At 45.4% G+C, this 10000-nt stretch overlaps 1 protein-coding gene across 1 annotated transcript in view; it reads right to left on the bottom strand.

Annotated features, from left to right (window-relative positions):
* Positions 1-10000, bottom strand: part of LOC125034303 (N-acetylated-alpha-linked acidic dipeptidase 2-like) — a 39286-nt gene that overhangs the window by 10100 nt on the left and 19186 nt on the right. Inside the window, exons 4-9 of the mRNA XM_047626070.1 lie at positions 8353-8509; positions 6701-6821; positions 6173-6318; positions 5399-5588; positions 4342-4432; positions 2787-2974 (exon numbers count right to left, since the gene is read on the bottom strand). Coding sequence (XP_047482026.1) covers positions 2787-2974; positions 4342-4432; positions 5399-5588; positions 6173-6318; positions 6701-6821; positions 8353-8509 — 893 coding nt within the window. The remainder of the gene's footprint in view (positions 1-2786; positions 2975-4341; positions 4433-5398; positions 5589-6172; positions 6319-6700; positions 6822-8352; positions 8510-10000) is intronic.

Raw genomic sequence — 10000 nt, forward strand, 5'->3', positions numbered from 1 at the left:
TCATCGACTCTCAATCTATCCACTTTCGCTGTTTATTTCTCATTCGAATTCTCGGTCCATCGTTAATTTTCCCTTCTATTCTTCCCCTTTCCTTTCTCTCTAATCACACTGCCTCCCCCCTTATCTCCTTTTCTCTTCTTTCTCCCTCAATCTTCTCCATTTATTCTCTTCCTTCCTATTTCCCCTTCATCCTCCCCCATTCCTCTACCCTCTCTCTGCCCCCCCTCCCCCCCCCCTCCCGTATCCTCTTTCCTGCCTCTCTCACCCTCTCTTCCCATCCCCCTTCTCTCCCCCTCTTCGCTTCTCCCCTTTCTCTCCATATACCATCCACCCTTCTTCTCCCTCTCCCATATACACACTCCCTCGCTCTCCCTCTCCCCAACCACTCCCTCAACCCCCTTCTTCCCACCCACTCCCTCACCCTCCCTTTCCCCACCCACTCCCTCACCCTCCCTCCCAATCCACTCCCTCACCCTCCCTCTCCCCACCCACTCCCTCACCCTCCCTCTCCCCACCCACTCCCTCACCCTCCCTCCCAATCCACTCCCTCACCCTCCCTCTCCCCACCCCCTCCCTCACCCTCCCTCTCCCCACCCACTCCCTCCCCCTCCCTCCCAATCCACTCCCTCACCCTCCCTCTCCCCACCCACTCCCTCACCCTCCCTCTCCCCACCCACTCCCTCACCCTCCCTCTCCCCACCCACTCCCTCACCCTCCCTCTCCCCACCCACTCCCTCACCCTCCCTCTCCCCACCCACTCCCTCACCCTCCCTCTCCCCACCCACTCCCTCACCCATCCCCACCTAGCTCCCCCCCACTCTCCTCCTCCAACCTCCCCCCACTCACCTGGTTTCCCCCCTACTCTCCCCCTCCACCCTCTCCCCCACTCACCTAGCTCCCCCCCTACTCTCCCCCTCCACCCTCTCCCCCACTCACCTAGCTCCCCCCCTACTCTCCCCCTCCACCCTCTCCCCCACTCACCTAGCTCCCCCCCTACTCTCCCCCTCCAACCTCCCCCCACTCACCTGGCTCCCCCCCTACTCTCCCCCTCCACCCTCTCCCCCACTCACCTAGCTCCCCCCCTACTCTCCCCCTCCACCCTCTCCCCCACTCACCTAGCTCCCCCCCTACTCTCCCCCTCCAACCTCCCCCCTACTCTCCCCCTCCAACCTCCCCCCACTCACCTGGCTCCCCCCCTACTCTCCCCCTCCACCCTCTCCCCCACTCACCTAGCTCCCACCCTACTCTCCCCCTCCAACCTCCCCCCTACTCTCCCCCTCCAACCTCCCCCCACTCACCTAGCTCCCCCCCTACTCTCCCCCTCCAACCTCCCCCCTACTCTCCCCCTCCAACCTCCCCCCACTCACCTGGCTCCCCCCCTACTCTCCCCCTCCACCCTCTCCCCCACTCACCTAGCTCCCCCCCTACTCTCCCCCTCCACCCTCTCCCCCACTCACCTAGCTCCCCCCCTACTCTCCCCCTCCAACCTCCCCCCTACTCTCCCCCTCCAACCTCCCCCCACTCACCTGGCTCCCCCCCTACTCTCCCCCTCCACCCTCTCCCCCACTCACCTAGCTCCCCCCCTACTCTCCCCCTCCAACCTCCCCCCTACTCTCCCCCTCCAACCTCCCCCCCTACTCTCCCCCTCCAACCTCCCCCCTACTCTCCACCTCCAACCTCCCCCCACTCACCTGGCTCCCCCCCCTACTCTCCCCCTCCACCCTCTCCCCCACTCACCTAGCTCCCCCCCTACTCTCCCCCTCCACCCTCTCCCCCACTCACCTAGCTCCCCCCCTACTCTCCCCCTCCAACCTCCCCCCTACTCTCCCCCTCCAACCTCCCCCCCTACTCTCCCCCTCCAACCTCCCTCCCCACTCACCTGGCTCCTCCCCCACTCTCCCCCTCCAACCTCCCACCCTACTCTCCCCCTCCAACCTCCCCCCCATTCTCCCCCTCCAACCTCCCCCCCTACTCTCCCCCTCCAACCTCCCCCCACTCTCCCCCTCCAACCTCCCCCCACTCACCTGGCTCCCCCCCACTCTACCCCTCCAACCTCCCCCCACTCTCCCCCTCCAACCTCCCCCCACTCACTTGGCTCCCCCCCCACACTACCCCTCCAACCTCCCCTCCTACTCTCCCCCTCCAACCTCCCCTCCTACTCTCCCCCTCCAACCTCCCCCCACTCACCTGGCTCGCCCCCACTCTCCCCCTCCAACCTCCCCCCTACTCTCCCCCTCCAACCTCCCCCCCACTCTCCCCCTCCAACCTCCCCCCACTCACCTAGCTCCCCCCCTACTCTCCCCCTCCAACCTCCCCCCTACTCTCCCCCTCCAACCTCCCCCCCATTCTCCCCCTCCAACCTCCCCCCACTCACCTGGCTCCCCCCCCACTCTCCCCATCCAACCTCCCCCCCCCACTCTCCCCCTCCACCCTCCCCCTCCACCCTCCCCCCCATTCACCAGGCTCCCCCCCTACTCTCCACCTCCAACCTCCCCCCCACCCCACCTAGCTCCCCCCCTACTCTCCCCCTCCAACCTCCTCCCCCCCACTCACCTGGCTCCCCCCCCCACACTCTCCCCCTCCACCCTCCCCCCCACTCACCTAGCTCCCCACCCCACTCTCCCCCTCCAACCTCCTCACCCACTCACCTGGCTCCCCCCCACACTCTCCCCCTCCAACCTCCTCCCCCCCACTCACCTGGCTCCCCCCCCACACTCTCCCCCTCCACCCTCCCCCCCACCCCACCTGGCTCCCCCTCCAACCTCCCCCTCCCCCCCCCTACTCACCAGGCTCAACCTCGCCCTTGATCGTGCCGATGACGTTGTACGACCTCGCCCTCAGTTCGTAGTTGTGAGTCTGGAGGCGGAGTCTGTACTCGCTGAAGTCGGCCTTGAAGTACGGTCCGAGGTTGTACTCGACGCCCTCCAGTCCTCCGACCCAACTCTCGGGCGTCGGCTGGTCGCTTCGGAGCTTCCTGAGGAGGGAAATGAGGTGTGAGGTGAGGTGAGTGGGCTGTGGGGTTGAGGTGAGTGGGGTTGAGATGGGTGTGAAGTGAGTGGGGTGGGGGGAAGTGATTAGTGGGTTGAGGTGAGTGGAGTGTGAAGTGAGTGGAGTGTGAAGTGAGTGAGGTGTGGGGTTGAAATGAGTGGGGTGTGAGGGGAGTTGGGTGTGGGGTTGAGATGAGTGGGGTTGAGGTGAGTGGAGTGTGAAGTGAGTGGGGTGTGGGACGAGTGGGGTTGAGATGAGTGCGGTGTGAGGTCGAGTGTGATGAGTGAGGTGATTGTGAGATGAGAAGTAGTGTGGGTGAGTTGATATGAGCTGAGGTTTGAGATGTAAGAAGAAATGAAGTTAAATATGTTTTTGTTTTTGTTTTCCTTTAAGGTAACCGAAAGGGAGATAAAGAAGGAGGAGCACTGATAACATAACGAAAAAAATGAAGAAAAAAAAAAAAAAATACACTCAAAAATATTTAATTAACCACACATCTCAGTAATGAATAAACATCCTTTTCTTATTACATATAGAGTCCATTTGCCCTAATACCTCAAAATATTTAATCAAAACACACATATCTTCAATGCATAAATCTTCCTATATCCTTATAAAAATTCCAAAATTCTAATAATAATAGATAGACATCCCTTGTTTACACAATTCCTTTACCAATTTTTTTTTTTTTTTTTTTTTTTTGAGAACACTCATTAATAAAACGCTTTTATCCCTGTGTTGTGCTGTCCTATACCACAAAACACCGAAATATTTAATTAAAACATTCTTCCGTAACCCCTGTAGCATTGTGTATAAAAATGAATAAATGTGCGTGTGTGTATACATACATACATACATACATATATATATACATACATACATACATACACACATATATATACATACATACATACATACATACATACATACACATACATGCATACATACATATCCCTTTATCCTTATGTGTCCAATCTCAAATAATCAAAATATTTCATTAAAACACACGCATTTAAATAATTCATATCCTCATATATACACAATCCTTCTGTCAAAGTATCTTAAAATATTTAATCAAACAAAACTCATTCAAATGTTACTTTATCCTCTACCATAAAGTCTTATAAAAACACACACACCTCAAGATCTCCCATCCTTATACATATGATCCCTCTAATACAATACGTCAAAACATTTCGACACACACAACTCCATCAATAAACATCTTTTCATCCTAATATACACAATCTCTGTACCACCAGAGCTCAAAACATTTCATTAAACACTTACACACACAACTTACCATTGGATGAATATATTCCCTTATCGGTTATACGAACAATCCCTACTTACTCTAAGATCACTTTGGCGTCGTTGTAACCAATGGGCTGGCAGGGAATTTTGGCCAGACCGGCTTCCTCCTTATCGACGCGATAAGCATGTTCTGAACATGAATGGAAACATGTGTCAGTTTAAAAGGTTGAATGAGGGAGGTTCGTGTGTTTTAGTGAGATTAGGTTTGACTTTATTTAAGTAATTATGCAAGTCATGTTACATGATCTGCTTATCTTAAGTCAGGCATTGATGTTATCATATTACAAAAAATATATTTAAAAATACATCGCTTTATTACCAAAAAAAAAAAAAAAAACGCAAATTTAATAATCCTTTGAACTCCTATTCTCTTTTTGTTATTCATAAAATAATGGGCTTAACTTTCTTAACCTCTAGCATGGAGAAATAATTTTAACCCTAATTAGGAAAAATAAAATCTCTCTTGAAAGCCTAATTAAGAAAAAAACAACGATTTTTTTCCTAGTCAAGATAGGAAGATTAAAATACAGAACATAAAATGATAAGATAAAAATAATATAACACAGAACATAAAATGAAATGATTAAAAACAATAATAATGATTATTATTATTGTAAAAATTATGCTAATAACAGTCTTTATTATTATCATTATCATGATCATTATCATCATTGTTATTGCTATTATTATTATTATTATTATTTTTACTATTACTATTACTATTACTATTATTACTATTAATATTATAGCTATTACTATTATAACCATTAATATTATAACTGTTACTATTATTACTATTATTACTATTATTACTATTATTACTATTATTGCTATTATTAATATTATTATTACTATTACTATCATTATTATCAATGTTATTATTATCATCATTATTATTATTATCATCATCATTCTCATTATCATTATCATCGTTATCCTTATCATTACCTTATCATGATAATGATAATGATAATGATGATGATGATGATAATGATAATGGTAATGGTAATGGTAATGATAAGGATAATGATAATGATAACCTGTAAACACAAGATAAAATATCCCTTCTCACTAAGATAGCCATACGTGACCTTACCTGTCGACGGCCAGCCAGGGGTCAGGGGGTCACCGTCGCCCATGAAGGTCGTGCCGCGCTGCATGCCTGTGCCCGGAAGCCAGCCCTTGTTGGGGTACACGGCCTCTGCTGCGACCCCTTCCAGAGCCACGTCCAAGGGGTCTGAGAAAAGAATGACACCCACAGCATCCCTGTCTTGGGCGTGTTGGATCTGCGAGAGGCCGGCGTTAAAGATGTTAATGAGATAAAAGATTGATAAATGAGAGTGGGGGTTAGAAATTGATATTGAGGTTTTTTTGGGTAGCAGATTTTTTTTTTTTTTTTTGTGGAAAGGGGGGTTAAAAATAGATTTTGAGCTTTTTTATTGGGTCGATTTATTTTTTTTTTTTTTTTTTTGGAAAGGGGGGTTAAAAATAGATTTTGAGCTTTTTTATAGGGTCGATTTTTTTTTTATGGAAAGGGGGGTTAAAAATAGATTTTGAGCTTTTTATTGGGTAGATTTTTTTTTTTTTTTTGAAAGGGGGGTTAAAAAGTGTGTGTGTGAGGGGGGAGTATTTTCTTTTTTAACAAAACAACATCAAAGAAAATACCAAATCCTATTGAAATTTGTATGAATTTGATTTTTTTTTTTTTTTTTTTTTTGAGAAAGGTAGTAACATTTTTTTTAATTTTTCCTGTTTTTTTGTTTCTGGACAAGGGAGGAATGTTTTCATGCAAACCAACAAACAAACAAACAACAGCAACGCCACCAGAACAAACAAGAACAACGATGAACAGCAACTCATAACACCTTACCTTGTTTCCTCTGAAGATTTTCCCGTAGCGAGCCATGACAATCCGGCCAGCGACGTTAATGCCCAGTTTCTCCAATTCGTCAAAGTCTTCAACACGCCCATAGTTAACGTAGACCACGCCCACTCCGGGATCAGTTGTGATGTCACCTTTAATGGGGGGAAGGAAAGAAGGGTTTATAGAGCTTGATTTGGGTTATATTTTTGTTGTTTTTGTTTGTTTGTTTGTTTTTGGAATTGATTTGTTTCATGTTTTGCCTTCTATTGGGATTTTTTTTTAAATTTAGTGTTGTGTTTTTTTTCTTGTGTTTTATCGACACAGACATAAAATGAAACAGAGACAGAATCGGAGACAACCCCCCTCCACACAGACATACAACCCCCCCTCGACACACACACACAACCCCCCTCCACACAGGCACCCCCCCTCCTCCACACACACACACACACACACACACACACACACAGACCCCCCCCCCCCCTCCACACACACACACACACACCCTCCGCCTCCACGCCGAAACGCACTCACCTGCTGGCGTGTAGGCGTTGAACGAATGAACAAACTCCGGGTCTTCATCGTCCTCCTGAAGTGGGATTTCTTTATATGCGCTTCTGAACACTTCATCCCCGCTGCCGTTTGTCAGGGTGATCTGTCGGGGTGAAAGGAAGGGAATAGAAAGAGAGAAGGAAAGGGAGAGGGTGTCGTGAAAATGCATTTTTTTTGTTTTTCTGCATTATTACTATTATTTTATTATTATTATTTTATCTTTATATATAAATCTACTTAAATATGCTTTTTCCTTTCAATTATGTGTCTATGTTTCGCGTAGATGATCGTCAAATGCCTTTTTTTTTGCATATATATATTTTTTTTTTCGTATTTGTTCTCTGCGTGGTGGGTTCGCTTTAAACGTGCATATATATGCTTTATCCGGCATGTTCATTTATTTCAACCGCGGTTACGGTTAACACTTGTGCCTACGACACCTGCGTTTGACATCTCAAGGCGAAAGTCGTTTTCTCTTCGTGAGATCGGGCTCGAGCCGCGACGGGGAATTGAACTCGGGACCAAAGGGTCGGAGTCCAGTGCTCTAACCACTGGACCATCGCGGCAGTCATATATTCATACATTATATATATATATATATATATATATATATATATATGTATATATAAAATACATATAAATTTATATATGTATGTATATATATACATATATATACATATATGTATATACATAGATATACATACATATATGAATAAATAAATAAATATATATGTGTGTGTGTGTGTGTGTGTGTATACATACATACATATATATATGTATACATATAAATAAATATATAAATATATATATATTTATATATATATATATACGTATGTGTGTATGTGTGTGTGTGTGTGTGTGTGTGTGTGCGTGTGAGTTTGCATGTATGTGTGTGTGTGTGTGTGCGTGTGAGTTTGCATGTATGTGTGTGTGTGTGTGTGTGTGTGTGTGTGTGCACGTATACACTTATACGTATGACTCACAGCCAGCAATTTTCTTGAGGCCATAAATCCGCTTTGCATAACCGTCCACGAAAAAATATTTTAAAATCCCGCTGAACCAAGCGACATAACAGCCATAGTAAAACCTGATAAGATAAGGTTTATGAGCGAATGTTAAAACGAGAAGATAAAGATCATAAAACACGTTGGTAGACTGATGGTAATTCTTTGTGGAATGATTAATATTATTTACATTATTATTATCACTAGAAGTAGTTGTAGTAGGTTTATTTACTATCTACATTACTATTGTTACTACCATTATCTTTATCATTATTATTATAAGCACTATTATCATTATTTTATATGATAATAATACTTATTATCATTAATGATGATGATATTAATTATTATCATCATTATTATTATCGTTATTAGTATTATCATTATCATTATTATCCTTATCATCACTACCTAATCCCTCACACACACACACACACACACACACACACACACACACACACACACACACACACACACACACACACACACATACACACACCTTGCTAAAAAAAAAAAATATAACCAAAGAAATAAATAAAATAAAGTGAAACAACAATAATATTAAAAAAAAAAAAAACTCACCTCACCACACGCATTCCCTTTACACTCACCCTCCCTCGCTAAACTTACCAGATTGGGATTGGTGTGATTCGGGCGCGACAGGAGGAGCTCGTACGGCACCAAATCCGCGGTGTCGAATCCCGAAGCCTCGAATCTGTCTCGAATCATCTCAGCCAACTCGTCGTCCCTCGGCGTGGCTGCCAAGTGAGGCCTCCGAGTCAGTTCCCTGGGGAGGTAGCAGGGGATGGGTATTTGTGGTATTGGTGATTGTGGTATGGGTGATTGTGGTATTGGTGATTGTGGTATGGGTGATTGTGGTATGGGTATTTGTGGTATTGGTGATTGTGGTATGGGTGATTGTGGTATGGGTATTTGTGGTGTGTTGTGTGTGGTATGGGTGATTGTGGTATGGGTATTTGTGGTATGTTGTGTGTGGTATTGGTGATTGTGGTATGGGTATTTGTGGTATGGGTAATTGTGGTATGGGTATTTGTGGTATGTTGTGTGTGGTATGGGTATTTGTGGTATGTTGTGTGTGGTATTGGTGATTGTGGTATGGGTAATTGTGGTATTGGTAATTGTGGTATGGGTATTTGTGGTATTGGCATTTTTGGTATTGGTAGTAGGGGTATGGGTATTTGTGGTATGTGTGTGTGGTATTGGTGATTGTGGTATGGGTATTTGTGGCATGTTGTGTGTGGTATTGGTGATTGTGGTATGGGTATTGGTAGTAGGGGTATGGGTATTTGTGGTATGTATGTGTGGGATGGGTATTTGTGGTATGTCGTGTGTGGTATTGGTGATTGTGGTATGGGTATTTGTGGTATGTTATGTGGTATTGGTAATTGTGGTATGGGTGATTGTGGTATGGGTATTTGTGGTATGCTGTGTGGTATGGGTATTTGTGGTATGCTGTGTGGTATGGGTATTTGTGGTATGCTGTGTGGTATGTGTGTGTGGTATGGGTATTTGTGGTATGTGTGTGTGGTATTGGTGATTGTGGTATGGGTATTTGTGGTATGTGTGTGGGGTATTGGTAATTGTGGTATTGGCATTTTTGGTATTGGTAGTAGGGGAATGGGTATTTGTGGTATGTGTGTGTGGTATTGGTGATTGTGGAATGGGTATTTGTGGTATGTTGTGTGGTATTGGTGATTGTGGTATGTTGTGTGGTATTGGTGATTGTGGTATGGGTATTTGTGGTATGTTGTGTGGTATTGGTGATTGTGGTATGGGTATTTGTGGTATGTTGTGTGGTATTGGTGATTGTGGTATGGGTATTTGTGGTATGTTGTGTGGTATTGGTGATTGTGGTATGGGTATTTGTGGTATTGGTAATTGTGGTATGGGTAATTGTGGTATGTGTGTGTGGTATTGATAATTGTGGTATGGGTATTTGTGGTATTGGTTTATGTGGTAGTAGGTTGTTCGTGGTACTGGTGTTTGTGGTTTTGGCATTTGTGGTATGGGTATTTGTGGTATTCGTAGCAGGGGTATGGGTATTTGTGGTAGTAGGGCTGTGGTATGAGTCTCTGTGATATTGGTATTTATGGCATCGGTGTTTGTGGTATGGGTATTTGTGGTATTGGTGTGTGTGGTACTGGTGTTGGTGGTATTGGTATGAGGTTGGTATTGTTAGTAGCGGTATAGTATGATATGGTATTGGTGGTAAGGTGTGGTATTGCGGTATGGTATGGTGTTGTTACTGTAGTATTGA

This window comes from Penaeus chinensis, chromosome 17 (assembly GCF_019202785.1).
Source record: "Penaeus chinensis breed Huanghai No. 1 chromosome 17, ASM1920278v2, whole genome shotgun sequence".
Classification (NCBI taxonomy): Eukaryota; Metazoa; Arthropoda; class Malacostraca; order Decapoda; family Penaeidae; genus Penaeus; species Penaeus chinensis.